This window comes from Physeter macrocephalus, chromosome 4 (genome assembly GCF_002837175.3).
Source record: "Physeter macrocephalus isolate SW-GA chromosome 4, ASM283717v5, whole genome shotgun sequence".
NCBI lineage: Eukaryota > Metazoa > Chordata > Mammalia > Artiodactyla > Physeteridae > Physeter > Physeter macrocephalus.
Genome location: NC_041217.1, coordinates 30,896,154 through 30,920,837, shown reverse-complemented (window position 1 = coordinate 30,920,837; position 24,684 = coordinate 30,896,154). Strand labels below are relative to the sequence as shown.

Genomic DNA, 24,684 nt, shown 5'->3' with positions numbered 1-24,684 from the left:
AGTTTGGAATTTTGTTTGTTTGTTTTTCAAATCTTATTTTAATGTCTCTGTAAAGTAAATCCGTGGCCCCCTACCCTCAGCCCTCTACATATATGTGTGCCTAATGTGAGAATAATGCAAGGGGAACATGGAGGACCACTGCCGCACATGACTTGATAGAGAAAAGGAGGGGAAATGGCAAATCAGCATTTGGGATTGGCGGTGAGTCTCACATCGCATGAGGAAGGGATGCACTACACAGGCATATTTAAACTATGAGTTAATCCCACACTTCAGTAAGTATTAGCCAGTTGGACAGAGGACCAGTGCTTAGCAAGGTGTGGCTAAATTTGCAAAAGACCCAGATGGAACAAAAAAGAATCACCGAGCAAAAGGGGAAAAGTGAAAAAAAAAAAAAAGAATACTCAAAGTGTTTGGGATCATTTTACTCGGAGAACAAAAAGACTGTGATAGGGTAGAAAATGATGCTGTAAGTGGTGGATTTATCTCATTTCCTATAAATGTAAGATACCTAGTTCCGAGTATCTAGAAGAAGGCCAGATAAATGATGTCTGCAATCTCACTTTCATTCAGATGTTTATCACACATCTATTTAGCGCTAGTCACTGGTTACGGTGGATACTATGGGGAACAGAAAGACATGGTTTATGCCCTAAATGAGCTTACAGTCTAGTTTAAAGAAGCACAACACAATGTGACAAGTGCAAAAATAGAAGCCTAAGTTGTCCTGGGAAGCAAACAGTGAGACACCTGACTAGGATTCAGGAGAAACTTTAACCGCTGGGTGATCTGGAAGATAATACCTGTGATGGTTAGTTTGATGTGTCAACTTGGCTAGGCTATAGCACCCAATTATCTAATCAGACACTTACCTAGGTGTTGCTGTGGAGGTATTTTGTAGATGTGATTAACATCTACAATCGGACTTTAAGGAAAGATCACCCTTGATGATGTGGGTAGGGCACATATAATCAGTTGAAGGTCTTATGAACGAAAAGTGAGGTTTCCCAGAAAAGAAATTCAAGACTGAAGCATTAACTCTTGCCTGATTTTCCAGAACTACCCTAGGGATTTCAGATGGACTTGACAGCCCCCGTGGTTGTGTGAGCCAATTCCTTAAAATAAAATTTATATACACACGAATACGTCTTATCTGTTCTGTTTCTCTGGAGAACCTTACTGATGCAGTGTCTTAGTCATGTAAAGTTGGGGAGAGGACTGCGGGAAGGTGTGTGAGGGAAGATGGCGGTAGCCAGGAAGGCCAGGAATGAAAAAGAGAAGCCAGATCAGGAAGCACATTACATGTGACCCAGAGAGTCTAAAAGGGTTTTAAGTCAGCAAGTGAGAGGATCAGATTCACATTTTAGAAAGGACATCCGATTATACTATTATTGAGAGCAGAAGTCGAGAAAAACATGTTTCAATTCCAGCAGGAAGGAATTCCTAATAAGGAGGACATTTTTAATAGGAGAAAGGAGACAGCCGGCTGAATCTATTCTGGAATTTAAAAAGTAATTTGGCATTTCAAATCGTAGACGGCCACAGCCTCGCGAAAGGTTTACAACGTTCTTTTTACAATCGACAGTCTTTCTGTTCTACCTTACCTCCTTCACGTCTATAGCTTTCGCTACGAAATTCTCCTGGTAAGTGGGGAAATACTCCAGTCTGACCGAGCAGCGGTTCTGGAAGATAAACTCACACAGCGGTGGAGGTGGGAGGGTGGAGGTCAGCAGGGGATTGCCGCTGCGAAAGTGGGAAGGAAGAAAAGAGTTTACAAACCAGCTGAAGTTCCACTACATCATGTGTGCGGTGAGAAGACTCGCTCATTACAGCTGCAGCCCGTCCTCTGTGCGCAGTCTCCCCATCCTCTGCGGGTTCGGTTCCCGCACCGGGGTCGCCAGGAGTTCAGCTGTCCCCGCGCGGCCGTCTGCTAGTCTGGGCGGGGTCCGGTACCTGCCAAGCTGGGATCCTGATGCGGAGGTGTGCGGGGAGCGCCGAGTTCAGACTGAGGTCTGAGGTCTCCCACCCCACTCCTTAACCGACTACATTCGCAACCTCTGTTCCCAGCAAAGGGGGTCTTGCCCTGGGACCGAATAGATTTGTCTTCCGTTCCCTTTGCCTCCCTAAATGCCTTCACCCTGGCTCCCGGTGGTGCTTTCCCCATTCGTGCAATACTCTGCCCATCAGAGCTAGCTGCCTAGGTCGAGCACCCTTGGAGATGGGGTGGTGGTTGGTGGTGACTTGATAACCCTTATCCAAGCGCAGACTGGAAGAAATCAGCATCCTCATTACCGCCCCCACTCCAAGGGTTTCAGGTGTACGTCTCTGTACAACCCTGGGGCGGGGGGGTCGGAGGGAGGGCAGGATGCCCACGTGCTGGGGTCCAGGAACCCGCTCCCCAAAGCTCGGTCCCACACCCCCGCGACCCGACTTGGAGGGAGATGGGCTGGAGCCCGTTGTGCCCGATAATGTGAGTGAGGATCTAGGGAGGGGGCAGGGCTAGTGGAAGGGGCCGAAAGGAGGAGAGGCTGCAGGTGAATCCAAGGGCTATGCCCCCAGGCGGGGAGGCGGCTTGAGGGCTACTTTGGAAGAGGCGGGGGAGACGCAGGCGAGGGTTGGGCTCGCAGGGGGTGCGGCGAGGAGAGCCCAGGCGGTGAGACGGGGTGGGGGGGTGGGAGGGGTGCGAAGGGGAGGGAGTTCCGAAAGGAGGGAAAGGAACTAGCGAGGGGCGAGAGGAGCGAGCCTGGAAGGGAGAGCGGCGGGGGGCGGCCGAGCTGCGGGCTGGAGGGCGCCGGGCGCGCTGAGACCGTGCCACCTCCACCCCACCTCCACCCCCGGGGCACGGAGGGCTCTGCCTGGGAGACGCACAAAGACATGCGAAGAGGGGCTGAGCGAGGCTCGCGCACAAAGACGCCGGGGCGCACTGCGGCTCGGGCTGCACCCACCACCCCCGCGCCGCGCAGCGCAGGGGCCCGGCCAGCGCGGAGCCCGGGGCGGAGAGCGCGGCGGCGGCGGCGGCGGCTGCTGGCCGGCGCGGGACCCGGGTCGCCGGCGCTCCCCTGGTGACCCGGGCCCGGCCGCAGGCGCGCGCGGGGGCGGCGGCGCCCCAGCCCAACTTGGCCTCGGCCTCGCCCTCTGCCCGGCCCGCCGGTGTCCCCTCCTTCCCGCGATTCCGTTTCTTCTCACGCTCCCCCCACCCTCCCTCCCGCGTCCAGCCCCGCTCTCCCCACCTCGTAAAACAAAGCCGGGGAAAATGCCTGCCCGTGCAGCTCGGAGCGCGCAGCCCGTCTCTGAATAAGAAGTGAGTACAATGGCGTGTTTGTAAAAGCTTCAAGTCCGTCTTTTTTTAAAAAAAAAAAAAACAAACCCCCCAAACAAAAACAAAAACAAAAAAACCCCAAAACATTGTGAATGCTGCATGCCTCATGCTTCCCAGCGCCTCGCGGGAGAGACCCGGCCATAGAGCAGGAGAAGGTGAGACCCCCAGGTACCCCTTTCCCCACCTCCCGCCGCGGGCTTTCAGCCCCAGCCAGTCCGGGGAGGGCTGCAAAAGCCCCGCCGGCAGCAAGCGGACGTTTTCCACCTTCGTTTCCCGTCCAAGGTGTTGGGTCATAATGTGGGGTTGGAGGCAAATCTATCCCCGGATCCTCTCCTGGCTGCTTCTCCCCACTCTCCCGCTGGTGCCTGGGGGTTTTGCATCTGCCTTGGGTATGGGTTTGGGACACTTGGGGGAGTTTCCGAAGGAGGAGGAGGGTCAGCTCTTGGGAGTAGCCGACGGGCAGGACGCATGGTGACCCTGGTCACACTTGTTGCCCGTTGCGTGGTGGTATAGGCAGTGGTGCTGAAAAAAGCTCATTTCTCCTGGTATTGAGTCGTCAGTTGTGGCCGGGAGCGAAGAAGACATACCTGGGTGAGGATGGGAGACCAGGATTAAGAGGACGCTGTGAGGTGCTGGGGGCAGAGAAGGGAGGTAGTGATGGTGCCGGGAGAGTGTGTGGAAGGGGTGAATCTTTGATTCCTTGTTCTCAGGAGCTTCTCTCCATGATCATACATCAAACGACGTGGAGATGGAAACCCAGAGGGTTCCCCCTATTAGACCGAGGAGAAAGGCTGTTGTTTTTTATTTTGGTATTTCACTAGTTTCTGCCCATTCTGTCTGCCAAATGTGCATTATATATATTTCTGCTAATTAAAAAATAAGGCAATAGCTTAAAAGAATTAAAATCCATCAGGAAATGTATTAGCTTAATAACACACAGACACAACCTTAAAAAAAAAATCTGTCTCCTTTCCCCCAAAGCATGTTATATCAATAATACCTTAGTTTAGCACTGCAATCTAGGAGTAGGATTTGGGAGCATCAAGGTAAACAGTCTTGGTGTTTTCTAGTTCTGCAGACCAGAAACCAGTGATGTGAAAAATCAGAAATATGAGAGCACAGAGAACTGGGGAGGAAAAGCTTGGAAAGCTTCCTTCAGAGAGATAATATGGAGCTTCTATGTGATTTTCTGTTATTTTTATTCCAAAGATGGCTTAATTTTAGATTATGACCTTTATTTTTCACTGAGACTCACTAAGCAGCTTGCAGGTGGGGTGGAGTGGCTAGACAGCAGATGACAGTGATTTTAGCTGTTATCAACATTTCTGTTAAAATGTTTCAAAAAATTAAAACAAACACTTATCCAGTGCTAATTTTGGGTGAAGTTGCCTTTATGACTATCACGTGTTAAAGGCGTCTGCTAGTTTGTGGCTTTATTTGGAGCAGCTGACTGTATCAGGAGGAAAATGTGTACATACCTGTTATAGCAGGTTGAATCATTGGAATTTGCTGAAATGAGCTGCACGTATGTGGAATCTCCGCTTGGAGCCAGGGGTGCAGTTAAGTCATCAGAGCTCCGACTTCTCCTCAAAGTCAGAACCATTCAGAGTTTTGCTGATTGAGGAGTCCTCTGTTATCTGTCATCATTATACAACACTGCTTACTTAGGTCTGGTGCTTCACATAGCTTTGCTTGCAAAGCTTCTTTCTGATGGGCAACAGATGATTTATTTTATGAACTCCAGCTGTGGTAGTCCTCCATTTAACTCACAGTGGTAGTCAAGAGGGCAGGGTATGTAGCCATGTGAAAATCGACACTTCTTATTTTCGAGTAATTTCAGGTTCCTGTAGGGTATTTGGGTACAATTTCATAGATTATTTCTTATATACTTACTCAGAAGTGTCTTTTAGATTAGGTTATCATTTTATTAAACCTGTATTATATACACTAAAGTAATTTTACTTACATCTCTAACAATTATGGATGTTAAGTTGATTATTATGGTTGAGTTGATTTTTTTTTTTTAATCTCCCATCTTTCCGCCATTCCATTACCCCTTTTGGTTCAGTGTTGCCTTTCCAATCAAATACTCTGTAGCAGATGGCTTATTTTCCCCTTAGCAAGTGAAAGTCTAGTATCTCTTGAATTTTCTAAAAGGAAATCCATTAATGATATTTTTGAACAGCTGAGAAGGATAAATAAATGGATTTAGAGTCACCTCAGAATATATGGGAATTTGTAAGAGAACACATAAATCCACTCTAATGGAGCAATTAGCTCTGTACAGAGCATGTAGGGTCTAAGGTGTGAGACAATGTTTTTAATTTTTTTTCTTGATAATGTTCACTGTTGAAATGGAAGGAACTTGTCATCTCTTGGCTGCACCTATGATTGTGGGCCAGAATGGGTAGCAATACTTTTGTTTTTTTAAAAGATGTCCGAGATTGAATAACAAAATACAGAGAATGATTAATCATGAGCCCACTTTGGAGGACAGCAAAAAGAAATGATTGAGCTACTGAGTGGTTTATTTGCCATCATGTTTTACCAGATAATTACTAACGTTCTACTTCAAGCAACAATGTTTGGATCGCAAATTCACTTACAATACAATTCGTTTATTATAATGAATTTTTAAATAAAAATAGATAAGTTCTTTACACTGATTGCTTGTGGTATAGAGTATTAAGTTCTTGAGAACAGGAATAATCCATTAGCCTTCTTTATGAGCACTCAAATATCTAGCGTAGTACCATCAACTCTTAGGAGTTCTGTAAATGTGTTGACTAGCACGTTGGACAGATATAAATTTTGAAATTAATTAGGAAGTCCTCAGGCATTCTTTTTTTTTAAGGTTCTTAGTCCGCATCCTGTTTTTTTTCTCCCATCGGAAACCCCAATAGCAGCAGAGAGCTAAGACCCAGCCCCTTTTCCTTGAACCCTTATATACTTCTGGTTTAGGCTCCGGAGCTTCACCAGGAGAGCAAGCGGAGTTCAGTCCACCTTTGCTGACCCCTGAAAGAAGCCGAGCCATCCCCCTCTAACCTCCTTCAACCTAATCTCCATTCTCTATTGTTGGCAGTGGCGGCCCCTGACTTGCTGGATCCTAAATCTGCCGCTCAGAACTCTAAACCGAGGCTCTCGTTCTCCACGAAACCCACCGTGCTTGCTTCCCGGGTGGAGACTGACACTACCATTAATGTTATGAAATGGAAGACGGTCTCCACGATTTTCCTGGTGGTCGTCCTCTATCTGATCATCGGAGCCACAGTGTTCAAAGCGTTGGAGCAGCCTCACGAGATTTCCCAGAGGACCACCATTGTGATCCAGAAGCAGACGTTCATTTCCCAGCACTCCTGTGTCAATTCGACTGAGCTGGACGAACTCATCCAGGTAACTGGCACCCAGGAGTTGTTATTCCGTTTCCTCTGTGGGCAAAGACAAGTAAGAATAAGAGGCAATAACTCAGTACTGGGCCCTCCGATGTGCCTGTGGGGTCCTCTCCCACTTTTCTCCTTAGTGTAGACCTCTTGGCCACAGTTTCTTTTTCTCTTTATTGCACTCCCTCCCTCTTTTCTTACTTCTGCCATCTTTTCTTCTCCTTCTTTATTTCTCCCTCTCCCTGCTCCTTCTCATCCTCTTCTGCTTTTGTGTTTCTCTATTTCTGTCCTGTTGTCACCCTGCTTTCTTTTCCTTTGCCTTGTCTCAGAGCTGCCAGTGGACGGTTCTGTGAACACAGGGGTACCTTGCTGGAGGCCCTCAGAGTTAGAGGACCGCTGGCGACTGAGAAACTTTGCTGTGGCAAATGAGGGGAAAATATAAGGCAGAAAAAGTGCAGTAATCATGGCAGTGGCTATCATAAGATAGAAAAGATGAGTTTGTGGTGGATACATCTCGTGGCTAACAAGCCATAGCTCACTTCTTTAATCTAGCCCAAGTATAACTCTGATAACTGCCTTTTTTAGGTGTCTGGGGAGAAGTGATTAATCATTGCTTCTCTAAACCCCAACTTAAAGCAATTTACTAGTAACACAGAAAAATGGAGTTTTTGAATAAAAACTAATTTAGTTTTAATTTAATAATACTGTGCTCTATAATAGCAGAACAGTATCCTTACGGAAAAACATTTTTAAAAAAAAATTTAATCCCAAAATGATTTAAAAATTTCAGTTAGGCTCCTTGGAGATGGCTATATTTTTGTTAGTAGATTTCTTTTGTTTAAAACAAATCATTGGTCCAACCAAGAATCTTGGTCAAGAAGAAAGCCCTAGAATTTTCTTTCAAGGAGAGATCTGACTGATGAAAACATTTTAATTGTACATATATTCATTTTCCTATAGAGCCTATTTTTCTTACCAGATTTATGTCAAATGGGATGGAAAACCATCTGTGAGTCATCAACTGAGCAGTTTCTTCCACATCTTATGTTTGGTTTTACATCATTTGAGTGAGTTGGAATAGTCGATTGAGGGAAGGAATTATTCTTGATTTTTATCCAGTTTCTTGTTCTACGACCTTTCCTCTTTTATTCCCTCTTGCCATGGATCCCCAAATGCTACCTCTGTCCTCCATAGCCCTCTCTATTTATAGAATACACATGCAAGTTCCCGTTCAAGTCTCATTGAAAGCTATCAAAGCTAGTATTCTCTGATCCTCATTTGGCTCCTACCACATTCAGACACTTCTGCATCTCACCTATTTGACTTAAATTTTGGAAAGGTTCTTCAGATACTTAGATACTGAATTCCCTACGATTTGTAGATGATGGTGCCATTTTCAGTACTGACAGTGAACCTGCCAAATAACATTATTGGTCGAGCCACCCCATTGTCTGTTCCTGCATAAGATCGCTTCCACTTCACTCCCGATTTGCGCACATCATCCTTAGAGGTACTAAAAATCTTTAAAGAATCCCCACTTCCCTTGGGTTTTAGAAGAAGAGCTCTATGTTATTTTGGTGGGGGGAGCATGGAGTCGTGGTAAAAGCCTAAACTGTGGGATCGGATAGGACGTTTTAAATTCCATTTGAGTACTTTCCTAGAGGTGTCATCTTGAACAAGTAATTTTCCTCTCTAAGCTTTAGGTCTATCCAGAATGAGGGAAGAATACCTATCAAGTAAGGTTGCTGTAAGGAGTAAAGAGATAATCCGTGGAAGGCATTTAGGTGCTCAAGAAGTGTTAGGTTTATTTGCCGTTGTTGTTATTTTTCCTTCTCTGCTTATCTCTTAATTGGGTGGAAGCATCTGATTCAGGTAATTGCATACTTACCTTCTCAAGTGAGGTTGTTTGTCTTGGGCAGGAAAAAAATGCTACATTGTTTTTGGAATGAACACAAACAGAGCTCAATATATGACCTAATTATTTTTCTTTTTGCTCTACACAGGCAATCCATTTTAGCTTTATTAATATTCATTGCCGATTGAGTATCTTTGCTTCCTAAAAAATCTTAAGGATTTTGGTGCTTATTGAGTGTTTTTAGATGCAGAGGTTTGCCTGTTGTTTATTGTCATATCACTCACCTTTATAACCCTATGGTTTTAATAAATTATTTTTTTCTCTTTGAACATAATTTCTTCTTGTAAAAGAAATCTTTATAACGGCATGGCTCCAAGGATCAAGATCAGTGTCTAAATAGGGAGGAAAGCAAATGAGCCAGGAATCATATATTAGAATTACATTTCATTTGTATGGTTCTCATAAATTTCCAAGTGTTTTTCCTGTGTTTATTTTCCCTTTTAAGCCTGCCTTAAAACCTCATTAGCGGGTATATTAGGCAGAAATATCGCAGCATTAAGGATTAGGAGGCTAAGAAACCGAATGATTTACCCCAGATAGTATCTTTAGGATGAGAGTTCAGGTCTTCAGATTCTTGGTCTGGCTTTATTCCTAGGAGTCTCCACTCTTCCAGGGCTTTCAGTGCTGAGGGGAAAACAGTTGGAGAAGTTAGAAGTTCAGTCCTCGTGTTGGTGAAGAAGGAATTCTGGATTCCTTTTGCGAATAGTGGGCAAAGAGGAGGAAGTGGGTAGTCAGGCAGTAAGGCCAACGTCAGGTACAGTTAACCTAATCTGGCCTCCAGTTATTAATTACACCTCTGGGTGGGTGATGGTAACCTCATTCCATGCTGTGGTTGTATCACAGGGTAGCCTAGGCTTGGGGGCAGGGTGGGCGGGGTGGGGGGGGGAGATTGGGAAATGAAGCATTAAGGCACATGAGAGCAACTTCCTTTTCTGCTATCGAGTCCCATCGTGTGTGTTCGATCTAAGTGCTGTTTGTTTTTTAAAAATATTTATTTATTTATTTGGTTGCACCGGTCTTAGTTGCGGCACACGGGATCTTTGTTGCGGCATGTGGGCTCTTAGTTGCGGCACACAGGATCTAGTTCCCTGACCAGGGATCGAACCTGGGCCCCCTGCTTTGGGAGCATGGAGTCTTAACCACTGGACCGCCAGGGAAGTCCCTAAGTGCTGTTTTTGACAAAGACCCTCTAAGGCAAGATTGAGGTGGTGGCAGAGATATCAAGACAAAGACATCTTTTCTGGGATGAAATATTTTGAAAACTTTGACTTTTCAACTTCCATTACATTTGTAAGTGTGATGCCAGTACAGAAAATATATGGAAACATTTTTAAGTTTCAAGAGTCATGAATACCATTAACAATAGCCAAATTTTAATGAGCACTTACTATGTGCGAGGCACTATTTTAACCCTTTCCATGTATTAGCTCCTTTAATTCTCTTAAACAACCCTATGAGGTATGTGCCTTATTATCTATATTTAACTTAGGTGGAAACTGAGTCAGAGGGAGCTAATTTTCCAAGAGCTAATTTTCCAAAAGGTAGAGTGCACTGTTATTCAAAGCTAAATGGACAGACTCCAGAGCTTATGATTTTAGCTCCTATATTTACTGCCTCTCAAAAAATTTAATAAACATTAAAGTTTGCTGTCAAGTTCCCTATTATTCTGTATATGAGTGTAATGAATATCAAATTATAGTCCTCTGTACATCGTGATTTACATTATAGAACATATCTCTCTCTCCATATATATGGAGAGTATATAACCTGGATTTTAGTATTCTTTTTGGACAACACTTCCTGGTTTTATTCTGTTTGAATGTCATAAACCAGTTGAGGCATGGTTATATTAGATATACCTGGTTTTAATCTAGTTATTTCCATGTTTGCTGAGTCAATTCTGAGATTAAAAAACGGGGCAAGGGCTTCCCTGGTGGCGCAGTGGTTGGGAGTCCGCCTGCCGATGCAGGGGACACGGGTTCGTGCCCCGGTCCGCAAAGATCCCACATGTCGCGGAGCGGCTGGGTCCGTGAGCCATGGCCGCTGGGCCTGCGCCTCCGGAGCCTGTGCTCCGCAACGGGAGAGGCTGCGGCAGTGAGAGGCCCGCGTACTGCAAAAACAAAACAAAACAAAAAAAACGGGGCAAAAATCTATGATCTATACATTGATAATAAAAACATCTTATGGGAGATTTGACTTTTGTTTTATCGTTTGAGCTCTACGCCCCTGTGAGGTAGGTGGGGAAGGTATTCTATCCACTTTTTGGGTGAAGAAACTGACACATTTCACAAGGTCACATGGTGGCCTCTGGTCTAGATCTTTGGAGTCTTCCAGTTGAGGGGATTATATTCTCTGCACTGTTCCCTCTTCTCAATTTTGTTCCTACTGCTTCATTCAGTGGCATTTATTTAGCACTTCCAGTGTGTTGACCTTTGTGCTGGGTATTGAACCAAGTAAAATGATGGGGGAAAACATGGCTTCTCTTAAGGTACTCTCTCCTTCAGAGTCAATGGAGGAGACTGCTATAAACTTAGTTATAATAGGACTACTTGCAGATTGGAGCTGGGCTCCTGAGGAAGAAATTAACCACCCAGTGAGAGTTGGGAAGACACAGAAGAAGAGGTGAAAGGGAAACTGGATTTTAAGTGTGGAATCAGTGCTCTCTGGAGGAAAAATTGGAATCAGTAGATGTTCTAGGCAGAGGGCATGGTGTAACTGAATTGTCTGGGTGTGAGCGGCAGTGTCATGAGCAAGTCTAACAGAGTAGAGCAAGGCCTCTTATTCCACAGGAAGGAGGTGGGCTTTACCCTAGGCCTATTCCCCTCCAGCTGGAGTAGATGCGCCGTTGAGGGCGTTGGTTGTATACCGGGGATACTTGGAGCTACATGCCTTCCTAGAATGCCAATGAACTAGCCTTTAAAAAAAAAAAAAAAGAAAAACATTGTTTTATACTAATTCTATAAGCATGTATTCATTCATAGATATTTATTGAATTCTTGTTGAATTCCCTGTACGTTGTCACAGGCACTGAAATACAGTAGAGAATAAAACACACGAAAATTCTTGCCCTTGGCGAGCTTGCATTTTACTGGGGGAAGATAGTATGTTAGTGATAAGTCTCAGGAGAAAAAAATAAAGTCGTGAAGAGGGGTGGGAAACATTAGATGGTCTTGGTGATTAATTTTAGATAAGGTCACTGATAAGGTGACTTTTAAATGAAGGGCGTGAGGGAATTAGCCAAGGGGCTGTCTGGGGAATAACACTCAGCAGAGGGCCCAGCATATCCCAAAGATGAGAGCATTCCTGGCCTGCAGAGGAACGGCAAGGATGCTGGGAGGGCGTGGTAGAAGATGATGTCAGGCAGGTAATGAGGGCCAAGTCCTGTAGGGCCTTGTAAGTGAGAATCAGGAGTTTGGCTTTTTAGTACAGTTGAGTGTTCTATTCTGGCTTATGTCTCACCAGGATCACTCTGGCTGCTGAGTTCAGAAGAGACTGCAGGAGGCCACGGGCAGAAACAGAGGGAGCAGTTATGAGGCTGTTGTAATAATCCTGGTGATGGATAAGGGGAGCTTGAAGTAAGGTTGTTGTAGAGAAAGTTGTGAGATATGGTCAGATTCTGGATATGTCTTGGAAGGAGAGCCAATGAGACTTACTGACGGACAGGGTGGGCAGGGCAAAGGTGAGGAGTCAAAGATAACCCCAACATTTTTGTCCTAAGAAACTAAAAGAATACAGTTCCCATTTTTCTGAGATGAGGAGGAGTGCAGGGGGACCTGGATTGGGGGTGATGTCAGGAGCTTAGTTTGGGGCACTAATCGTGTCCATTAGACGGGCTTTGATTATTGAAGAAGATTCACAGGACCCCACATAACAGTGCTTACAGATCTATAGTATAATGTAGGAACATGGTGCAGCACCCAAATAAGGATCTGCACCACAGGCAAGGGTCATATCGCAGCATGGGGTCTGGTGGGGCCAGGAGCCAGCTGGACTTGTCCTCCCTCTGTAAGGCCGTGCCAGGCCATACTCCTCTCTTGGATCAAGAACCGCCAGTGTGTGCACAGAACATTGCGGGCCAGGGAGACCAAAATGGCATCTTGGCTGGAGTTTCTGATCCCCCTCTGGTCACATAGGCATTTTCTTGCTATATAACCAGCCTCAGTGGCAGAGCTTTCCAGGAGTCTCTCTGAGACCAGGCGCAAATCATCCATCACAATGTTATCCGTAAATAACTCTGACAAGCTGGTGCTAACCTCCCTGAAGCTCCACAGGTCATGGTTATAAAACAATACTCTTGATCAGAGTGTCTCATGCCTTTACCAAGGGACAGTGTTGTGTGGGTACTTTAGCCCAACGGCTCAAGCCAATTCCAGGCCAGCACAGTCAAGTTAAATTTGAGATGCCTGTGAGGACATCCAAGGGTAGAAGTTGAGTAGGATGCTGGAAATGTGAGTTTGGTCTTTGGGGGAGGTGTCAGGCTAAAGATATACTTTTTTTTTTTTTTTTAAATTTAAAAATTTTTTTAGTTAGGGCTTCCCTGGTGGCGCAGTGGTTGAGAATCCGCCTGCCGATGCAGGGGACACGGGTTCGTGCCCCGGTCCGGGAAGATCCCACGTGCCGCGGAGCGGCTGGGCCCGTGAGCCACGGCCGCTGAGCCTGCGCGTCCGGAGTCTGTGCTCCGCAACGGGAGAGGCCGCAGCAGAGGGAGGCCCGCATAACACACACACACACACAAATAATAATTTATTTATTTCTCGCTGGGTTGGGTCTTCACTTCCGTGCGAGGGCTTTCCCTAGTTGCGGTGAGCGGCGGCCACTCTTCGTCACGGTGCGCGGGCCTCTCACTGTCGTGGCCTCTCCCGTTGGGGAGCACAGGCTCCGGACGTGCAGGCTCAGCGGTCATGGCTCACGGGCCCAGCCGCTCCGCGGCACGTGGGATCTTCCCAGACCGGGGCTCGAACCCGCGTCCCCTGCATTGGCAGGCGGACTCCCAACCACTGCGCCACCAGGGAAGCCCAAGATATACTTTTGGAAGTCATCATTATACCGAAAGCATTTAAAGTCAAGACGTTGGATGAAATCACCTGGAGAATGAGTGCAGGTTGAAATGAGCAGAGATTGTAGTATGACCCCAGGAGCACTTCAACGTTTAGAGGTTGCTGAGGAGCAGATCCAAAGTCTGCGTGAATGACTGATTTACAGCCTAAGATTTCAAGGATGTTCCTCTTGTTTTAGCAAGCTGTATCACTCTATGCCCCCAGACCTCTTAAGGTTTCTTTTTTCTTTGCCTGTAGGAACCCTTTAAAAGAAACATTTAAAAAGTATGTCTCTACGCATGGGAGCCACCGAAAGTGTTTGAATAGGGGAGCCCAATTATGTTTTGGATTATGGCTGTCAGTGGCAAATGGGATGGTTTAGCATACGAAAAGCGTGCTTAGAACTGATTGTATATGGTGGTGAGTGATACTATCTGATTCTGTATACGATGGTTTGGTGGCTGTTATTCTAGTTTGTACAAGCATCCAGGTATATTAAATATTTGGCTTCGCTTTTGGAAAGCGTATGTTCATCTCTGATCATTTTATTTATGGACACAAAATCATGCTGTCCGGAAAGCATCTAAAAGGGCTGTCTTTTCTTATCAGTGATTTTACTTTTCCTGTTCAATATTTTGGATTAATTTAGACTTTAGGAACCTGATTCTAACAAAAAAATTGCCTGAAAAATATTTAAACATCCCATAAATACTTTACGTCCTTTGGGTTAATCTCTGGAAAAAGCATTTTTAGATGGCGTAATGTGTAAACTCCTAGTAGCTTGGATTATTTTAGCAGATTATCTAGCAGTCACTTAAAGGACTGGGCTTCAAGGGTGAGGATTTCTCAAGAGTGCTGTTTTCATAGTTAGAAGAGGGAGTTAGGTAGGTATCAAGGGTGATACAGAAGTCTTAAAGAAAACCTTGTCAGTTTCCAGTTTTCCTGGGACTCTCGCATTTGCTACTTTCTTAGTAGGATAACTTATGTGTGCCTCCCATCCCAGCCCCTATTTTCATGCTATCTTGACTTTCAGAGTGAAAGAATGAAAAGGGAAACACTTTTTCCATGTGTAAGTACATCCAGTAACAATTGAGATAGTTTCATTCACTGTTTTCTAATTATACTTAGGTTTTTATTATGAAACATAAAAGTAGTTGTCAGAAAATGATTTTATCTCCAAAGGATATATGAAACTTAACTAGTTAATATTGGTAAAAAAAATAGTAAAGTGCTATATGAATATTATATATCAATAAAATATCACCCAAACTGATATGATTAAAAAGGAATATTATTTTAAAATAATGGCTAGGACGCTATTTTATAGCTGGAATGGTTATCGCAGAGTGAGCAAAATTATTCTGCATATACATTGTAATACATTTAAAAATATTTTTTGGCTGACAATTTCTTTGGTCTAAACTTAAAATATGACTTAAATGTAAAGCTCAGTCAAATAATATTAGAGTGAAGTTTGACAGATGTCCATAGCAATTATGATGGTGGCTCTAAAACTCTTAGAGTTGTACATTCCATATTTTCATTTGATCATATATTTGAATACCATTTTGCATGTTAAGGTATATTATTTAATTCACACATCCCCGACATATATATATTAATTCACATTTGCAAAGTGAGGAAACTGAGGCACTGACAGATTAGGTGCCTTGCAGTTCAGAAAGAGACAAAATGGTACCTTGATTAAATTCTTCCTTGTGACTCCATCTCCAGGGCCTTTTGCTTAGATACTTACACAGGAATGTGTGTACCACACTGTCTAGTGATAGTAAATACCCAATAAATATTTAGTTTAAGGCTATATCTCTTTAAAAAGTACTTATATATGTATTCTATTTTGTTTGGTCAGGAAACAGAGAGGTTATTCTTCATCATCCCCCTTTTGTAGATAAGGGAACTGAGGCACAGAATGTTTAACCCCAGGTCACTCGGCCTTTTTTGGCTCGAGATGCTGAAAGTGGCACAACGAGCATTAGAGTTGCAGAGCTGTCATTCAGGTGACTCTATAGCTTGTTTCCATTGTTCCAAAAGGCCTTTTTAGGAGTGACATTATTTTGTTGTATTTTCTCCCTGCGATCCCCTTTTATCTAACCCCACAAACTAAATCAGATTTCTGACTTGTGCACCTGGGGTACACTTTCTTCATTGTAAGTTGCTGGTGCATCTGGCACATCCATGCTGTAGTAGCAAAGATCAGCAGTAGAAGATGCAGCAGGTCTGTAAATGTGAAGGCAAAATATATACTTGTGGAGAATGAGAGTACAATTATAAGGCCACAATGAGCAACTAAAATATTATGCAGAAACATGTGTGGTTGGACACTTGTCATGCTGAAGCCTGAGCAGGTGAGGTCAGGGAAGGTGATTTAAAGCTGGAGGATTCTTACCTGAATGGAAGAGGTGGACAGGAGTGGACAGAGTAAGAGCAGAGGGAAATAGTTATAAGAACACACTAAGTGAACATTTATCTATAGGATTATAGCACTTTTACTCCTTTCTTGGTTTCTGACATTCACAAAGTATTAATAGTATCTTGTACAAAATCCAGGTGATACCAGAAGGTATCACGAAGAAAGTAACATCTGAAATCCTTGCCTCCAGAGTTGGCCAAGACCTCTCTTTAGGCATTATACACAAATGGAATAGACTGAAGGGTGTGTGTGTGTGTGTGTTGGTGTATACACACACATATGCATATGTCCCATGTGTGTACAGAATTGTACACACGTGGGATCACATATGCATGCCATTTTGCCATCTCCATTTTTTGCTCACCATTGTGTGGGGTATGATTCAGGAATATTCCAAGTCTTCATGTTAGGTATTGTCTGAAGGGTTTTGACATAGAGGACCTGACACAGAGTACTACCACTCCCCACATCCCTTGTGGTGGGGGATTTAGATTCCCTTATGGTCCTTTGGTGGAAAAGGTTCATTCTCTTAATAAGTGATGAATAGAGGAAACCGAAGTATTGACTGAAGAGTTCAAGTATGGAGTATTGAAGAGTACAGAAGAATAGAACCTGTGGCATTGCAAAAGAGAAAAAGTACACATCTACTTGTAGATCTTGTAGTAGTAGAGCTGCTACATCCTGAAATGTTTTCATTTCAGGAGATAAATGATGGTTCCTTTCAGTCGTGCTATTGGGATCCTCCTATTTGTTATTTATTAAGTATTCACATAGGTTAGGTAATATCCTTTTCAGTAAGGAAATGAGATGATGTTTTCTAACTTTTTCAGCTATTTCCCTGCCTTTCATTTTTATGAACATTTGAATATCTTGGTTGAATCAAGAATAGTAGTTCATCTAGCTTAGTATTTCTTACTCTTAACTATCTAAGGAACATATAAAAACAGTGCCTTAGTTCCCTTTATAAAGCCAGCTTTAAAAAGGATAACTTTTACCCAGTGCCTCACGACATTATGAAAAATCTGTCATGGATCTAATATTCATAAGCTTAATTTATCTAAACTGTTTGAATATAACCACATTTCACCTTGTACCTTCTCTTGAGATAAGCGTCTTACATTCTACTTAATAAAGTTTTTCTTTTTATTTGCTCTTTTATAAAATTACATCCTTTAAGTTTTAAGCCATTTGCTTAGCGAATTTAGCAAACAAAGTCATGGAATTCCCTTCTACGGAGAGGGACACTGTCTTTTTTATCTTCATCCCCTACCGCATGTAGAATTCCTTCTTCCTCAACTCTGTATGCTTTTGTAATCCGTGATATTGTGTGTCTTGGGTCTTTGCCTTTCTGGTAGTCTTCTTCTTTCATCTCTTCCTTAGCACTTACAGTGTCTTCTTGATTATTTTACGTATCCTTTTTTGAACTGCTTTCTGCTCAGTTAACATTTTGAGAAGTGTCAATTAGAGCTGTGGGCAGTATTCCAGAAGAGGAGGAATCATAATATAGCACAAGAGTGGCTTTCTGTTTTAATTCTTTCCTCGTCCTTTTTTCCCCCTGTTTTATTTCTGTTACCACTCTGATGATGCCTAGTGTTTTGTATGTTGTTGTTGTTGAATGATGTCCTCAGGCAAAGAATTGCAGTGACTTGAGGCTTCTTCTAGGTTACTGAAAACACTATTTGAATAGGGGAGCCTGCGTTATTTTCTCCCAAATCCATTGGTTTTCACTTGACAAAGATGAGCCTCAGTTCTCATTTGTGTGCCTCTTTACCCAGGCATGTGAGATTTTAAAAATTTAATTGAACATCAGGCATTTCACAGATCATGGTAGTATTTCCACACTTTGATATTTCCCTTTTTAGTGTAAAATTAAAACTACAGAACAGATACTTAGATTTACATTTATCCCTTCAAATATATGTTTATTATACCTACATTTTTTAAACTATTAAAACCTTTTCTTTTAGACCTGTAACCAAACATACCCATTTTTTTTTTTATTTTCCCATTTTTACAAAGAACATTTTTTCTCAGTCTTTAGTACATACTTTTCTTTTTATGACTGCTTACATTTTGCTAATTAATTTTTCTCTATGTCCTTACGTACTCCCTTATAATAGCTTTTGGATGGGCGAAGCATACTTTCTCTACGCAGTAGTGCTTTATTTTTACCCTGTGATTAGTTAACTTGCATATGTATTCAGAAATATTCTTTACTTGCTTTCACTCTGTTTTGCTTTTAGTTTTTCTCAGAAGACTCCAGTTTATTTAGAACTTACTGTTACGTATAAGTGAGAGAGCTCCAATTAGTCTGTAATTAGTCCTCGGCTTATAGTAATGTTAAGTGAAAGTGCCAATAAAAGTATGTATTTTTTCAGGGGTACCTAAGGAATCAAAATTTACCAGAGGCTTGTAGAAGTAAAATGCGTTCTCTAGTGATGTAGCAATTAAGGGAACTTTGGGAAATAAGTAAAGCAATGAATGTGAGTACTGTGAAAGGGGAGGAGAATCTCAGTAGACGCCGTTACATGGCCACATGGGTTGCAGTGATGCATATTTCAGGAAGAAGAATCTTTAATTCTTAAATTTTCCATTTGTAGGGTCCCAAAATAGTTTCTTGGCTGTTGTAAAGTCCCTTTTCTACAGTTATGCATCTCTTCTTATTTTGCTAAAACTCACTTAGAGGAGTATGGGGAGTCATCAGAAACTCGTAATTGCTAAAACAGGACACGTAGCTTTTGAGCAAATGAAAAGTTCTCCTTTCCTATCACTGTTACTCATATACTATAGAGGGTGATTTGAAAACATTTGATTTAAGTGACAGGTACAATAAAATGAACTCCACTCTCCTTGGACATATATGCGATCAGCACAAGAGTGAAACTAATGGTACTGGGGAAGCAGATTCTGAGATTTATGGGTGAAGAGACACTGGTTTGTGTCCATTTAGACGTTTTGGTGTTAACCCCGAGAGCAGAGGTACCTCACTTCTCCTCCATATTTGAAGGGGAGTCCTTAGGGAGGTTTTGTGTTAACCCAAGAGTCACCACCTCATGGGTCTATGCTGCTGTGTGTTTCCAACAGAGTGATAGTGTGGTCAGGATTCACTAACAGATTTCCAAGCGAGGCAAGCCCAAATGGACTAGAAAGGAGAAACATCCTTATTAGATGGATTTAGGATTCTTATCTTTTATTTTGCAGGGGAAGTAAAGGGCAGGTCTTATTTTCCTTAAAATAGCTACAGAGATGCATACAAATTATGTTCTTTAGTGGGCAGCATATTTTCACATAGCAGCATCTCAGATGATCGGGACCCAGGTGTTTGTTGAGCAAAGAGGAAGCTGGTGAATGTGGCAGAGGTCTTCTTAGCTTTGACTTTAAAGCTTGCTCTAGTGCTTGTGCTTTTTTCTGGTAAAGTAGAATTTACAATGTTAACTACCTTCCAGTCTGTAAGGAAATTTAAATGTTGCTGGGTGCAGTTCTGAAGTTCCTGTTGCATGAGGGAGGGGTTAGTGAGGGTTTCTTTGAACACCTGTTTTTCTCTTGCTTCTCAGGAGGTAGGCAGGCTGCTGCTATTTTCCATTTGTCCTAGTCCATGAACAAATCATCAAATGATTTATTCCCAGGTTTTATTAAATAAAATTTTATAAGACAAAATTACATTTTGATAAGTCAAAGCAATTTATCACTCGTACAAGAAAACAAAATTGATTTGCAGCATAGTTTTGTGAATCTGAATTTTTTTGGACATTTGGACACACACTGGACATCCTGAGTTCTCTTTCTGCATCCTCACTCAGAAACATTTTTGCATTCCTTTATCACATTCAGGTAGTATATCAGCTATTAGAGAGACCTGAGGTAAGCCGGTGTAAAGACCTACTCATCTAAAGGAAGAGGTAGTTAAAATGCACATTCATTCATTTATTCATTCTGCATGTAATGTTTTTTAAGAGGTGTAGTTTTAAGCAAGGGGAGTTATCAACATAGAACTATACGGACAGAGTCCTGCTCTCATGAAGCTTCTATCCTAGTGGGAAGTGACTAAAAATAAACTAAGAAGTAGCTGGATAAGATAATTTCAGGAAGTACAAATGTTCTGAAGACTAAAGAATGACCCCGTGAGATGGAATGATGGGAGCAGGGCTCCTCTACAAGGGCTGTGTTTTCTCTGAGCTGGCGACCTTGGGATGAGGTTTGAATGAGGGAGTCAGTCATGTAGAGATCTTGGGAGGACGCGTTTGAGGAGGAGTAGGCAGCAAATGCAAAGGTGGGAGCATTCTTGGTGTGTCCTAGGAACTATGCAAACGCCGGTGTGGTTGGCCCATCATTCGTGAGTTGAGGGAAACAGGCCAAAGCCTCATAGGTCTTCATTAGTGGTCTAGGTTTTACATGCAATGGAAATTGACAAATAGAAAGTTTAGAAAGAAACAAACATAATTATATCATAATTGTGCTAGGTAAATAATGTGGTGACTTAGGGGGATTAGAAAGATTAGTTGGAGAAATTTGAATGAAAGTTGATTTTGTGAAGAATTTTAAATAAGAGGGGACAAACAGCGTTTGGGCTAGTAGGATAGGAGCCCTTCAGGAAGCTGTGCTCAAGGGCGATGATCCTGGAAATGTGTGTACTTTGGGGGGAGATATAAGGGAGAGGGGAGATGGCTGAGTGTTCTGAAGCTGATACTAGATATTCAACTTAATGTATCTAAGATTCATTGAAAAGAAGATCATTTTAATGAGCATAGATAATTGCTAGATGATTTGCACGGGCTGTGTGGCAGAAGCCCTTTATTTTATTTTTATTTTATCAAAATACATTCTAGTATCCATTTTAGGATACAAGATGTATATTTTATTACCTTTAAAAATTATTTTTTATTTAAAATCTTCCACAATAGTGATATTTCTAGGTATGTCACAGCTTACATGTTACCGTAAATAATTGTGTAATTAGTTTTTCCTTGATAAATAACGATTTCCTTTTCTTTCTCTCCGGTTAACAAGTTCCAAAGCTTCACAGCAGTGTTCATTTCTGGAAAATGTTTTATCAGATGATGACATTTGGCTCTTGATTTGAGCAGGCCTGAAAGATCTATTACATGAGGCTAGTTTTAAATAAGTTGGCTTAATTAAAATTGTAAATAATCTTATTTTATGATAATGATCTCATTCCTGAGACATATTTTTCATGGACAGCTATATGGTGCTATTATGCAAAAATAATACAAAACTATTTTTTGATAGGACAAGACTTCCTGCTTTATTCTCTTGAGTCAGTACCTCATAGCCTTATTTCTTGATCCATAGAGAACTTGTGTGTATGTTTGTGTGTTTGTGTCTGTGTTTTATCCTCTGTGATCCTTTCCTTATGCAGGATTAAATTGTTTCAGATAGCCTTCTTGTTAGGGACCTAATGAGATTCCTTTCTTGAGGAAAAGAAAAAAATAAGTTAATCTCATTTGTAAACTGAACTGGGATATGTGTCTTTGAGTCTCAAAGAAAATGCAAAGAGCAAGCAAAAGTGGTAACTATATCTGAAAGTCAGGGAATTTCTGAAAAGTGTCAGCAAAATTTTATCATAATGTATTTTGTATTAATTGCATACAACATTTTAAGGAATAAACTAATTGAATTTGGAACTTGGAATCTACAGTGCCTAGTCAAACTCTGTCATTTAAGAGCTAAGAAAATAAACAGTTCAGTAATTTTTCTAAGCGCCTGCTACCAGTTAGTAAAAGAACACTATTGGATCTGTGAGTTCTAGCTCCCTACACTTTATCCCCCACCTCCCAATTTCTCCCTTTTCTTTCTCTTATAAATATAAGCATCTTTCCAAGATCAGAGCTGCATTCTATCATTTTTTATTTTGTTGAAATAAGTAGTGCAGATATTTTGTTTTCTGCCCTCCAGAGCTGCAGTCTGTATACAGTCTGTATACCCATATAGATGACTCATTATTTTGCATCTATCCATTGCTTGCTGCCTCTTATGGTGAATGAATGGCTGGCTGGCTGGCTGGCTGGATGAATGAATGAAAAAATATCTCAGAATTTTAGGATTAGGGAGAATCCTTCTGAATCTTGAGAAAAATTAAAGTGAGTAGTGTCCTTTTGAAGGTTCTTGCCACCAAAATTGCCAGATAAAGTTATAAATAGATTTTTAAAAAGATTAATCCTTTTAATTAGGGGATGATAAATCAAAATGAACTAGGAAGGAGAAGCGAGACAACTTAGAATTTAAAAGAATTTTATCTGATAAATGAAAGAAAATTCCATGAATGTTTACATGTTAAGTGAATATTTATTGAATACCTATTATGTACCTGGCACTGTATGAGACTATGGTTTCTTTTTCTCTCAAAACTGTACTTTATAATACATATTATTTTATATCCTAATTGTCTCACTTCACAATATATTATGAATCTATATATCTTTAACTATAGATTTATGAAATCCTTTTTAATGGCTTTATAGTATGCCATTTTATGGATATACTGTAGTCTTTTAAGACTATTCTCCTATGTCAGGGACTTAACCTTATTATTATTTTTTTATTGCGGTTAAAAGCGCATAGCATGAGATCTACCCTGTTAACAAATTCTTAGGTGTTAAGTGCAGTATTGTTAACTGTAAGCACAATGTTGCACAGCAGATCTCTTGAACTTTTGCATCTTGCATGACTGAGGCTCTATAGCCATTGAGAAAGCAACTGCACTTCCCTGCCCCCACCCAAACCCTGGTAACCACCATTCTACTTTCTGCTTCTGTTGAGTTTGACCACTTTAGATACCACATGTAAATGGAATCATGAAGTATTTGACCTTCTGTGACTAGCTTATTTCACTTAGCATAATGTCCTCAAGGTTCATTCAAGTTGTAGCATGTGACAAGGATGCCTTTTTTTTTAAGGCTGAATAATATTTCATTGTATGCATATACCGCTTTTTTCTCTATCCATTCCTCCATTGATTGACATTTAGATTGTTTTCACCTCTTGACTAATGTGAACAATGCTGCAATGATCATAGAATGTAGATATTTCTTTGAGAATCTGTTTTTGATTCTTTTGGTTAAATATTCAGAGATGGAATAGTTGGATCATAAGCTAGTTCAATCTTTAATTTTTGAGGACCAACTATACTATTTCCTCTAGTGGCTGCACCATTTTACATTCCCACCAAAGTGCCCAAGCATTCAAATTTTTCCACATCATTGGCAACACTTGTTATGTTCTATTTTTTGTTTTTTTGTTTTGTTTTGTTTTTATAATGGCCATCCTACTGATGTGAGGTTATATCTCATTGTGGTTTTGATTTGCATTTCCATGATTAGTGATGGTGAGCATTTTTCATGTACCTGTTGGGCATTTGTATATCATTTTTGAATAAATGTCTATTTAAGTCTTTTGCTCATTTAAAAAATTTTAAATTTATTAATTTTTTTTGCTGTTGAGTTGTAGGAGTTCCTTATGTATTTTGGATATTAACCCCTTATCAGATATGTGGTTTTCCGTTATTTTCTCCCATTCTGTAGGTTGCCTTTTCACTCTGTTGATTGTTTCCTTTGCTGTGCAGAAGACTTTTAGTTTGATGAAGTCCCACTTGTCTGTTTTTGTTTTGTTGCCAGTGCTTTTGACAACATTTCCAAGAAATAATTGCCAAGACCAGGTTTGTGAAGTTTGTCTCCTATGTTTTCTTCTAACAGTTTTATAGTTTCAGATCTTATGTTTAAGTCTTTAATCCATTTCAAGTTGATTTTTGTGTATGATGTAAGATGAGGGTTCACTTTCATTCTTTTGCATGTGGATGTCGGTTTTCCACATCATTTGTTGAAGAGACTGTATTTTCCCTGTTTGTGGTCTTGATACTCTTGTTGAAGATCATTTGATCATGTATGCATGGTTTTATTTCTGGGCTCTCTCTTCTCTTCCATTGTCTATATGTCTGTCTATGTGCCAGTACCATACTGTTTTGATTAATGTAGCTTTGTAATATGTTTTGAAGTTAGGAAATGTGAGACCTCCAGCTTTGTTCTTTCTCAAAATTGTTTTGGCTATGCGGGGTCCTTTGTAGTTCCATACGATTTTTTTTTAATTGGAGTATAATTGCTTTACAATGTTGTGTTAGTTTCTGCTGTACAGTGAAGTAAATCAGCTATATATATACATATATCCCCTCTGTCTTGAGCCTCCCTCCCACCCACCCCCATCCCACCCCTGTAGGTCATCACAGAGCACCGAGCTGAGCTCCTTGTGCTATACAGCAGCTTCCCACTAGCTATCTGTTTTACACATGGTAGTGTATATATGCCAATGCTATTCTTTCACTTTGTCCCACCCTCCCCTTCCCCCACAGTGTCCACAAGTATGTTCTCTATGTCTGTGTCTCTTTTCCTGCCCTGCATATAGGTTCATCAGTACCATTTTTCTAGATTCCATATATATGCATTAATATATGATATCTGTTTTTCTCTTTCTGACTTACTTCATTCTGTATGACAGACTCTAGGTTCATCCACATCACCACAAATGACCCAATTTTGTTCCTTTTTATGGCTGAGTAATATTCCATTGTATATATGTACCACATCTTCTTTATT

At 41.6% G+C, this 24,684-nt stretch overlaps 1 protein-coding gene across 1 annotated transcript in view; it reads left to right on the top strand.

Moving 5' to 3' along the window:
• The first annotated feature begins 3,425 nt into the window (after positions 1–3,425).
• The window catches only part of KCNK2 (potassium two pore domain channel subfamily K member 2), a 163,604-nt gene continuing 142,345 nt past the window's right edge, over positions 3,426–24,684 (top strand). Inside the window, exons 1-2 of the mRNA XM_024133841.1 lie at positions 3,426–3,474; positions 6,402–6,712. Of these exons, the coding sequence (XP_023989609.1) occupies positions 3,426–3,474; positions 6,402–6,712 (360 nt within the window). The remainder of the gene's footprint in view (positions 3,475–6,401; positions 6,713–24,684) is intronic.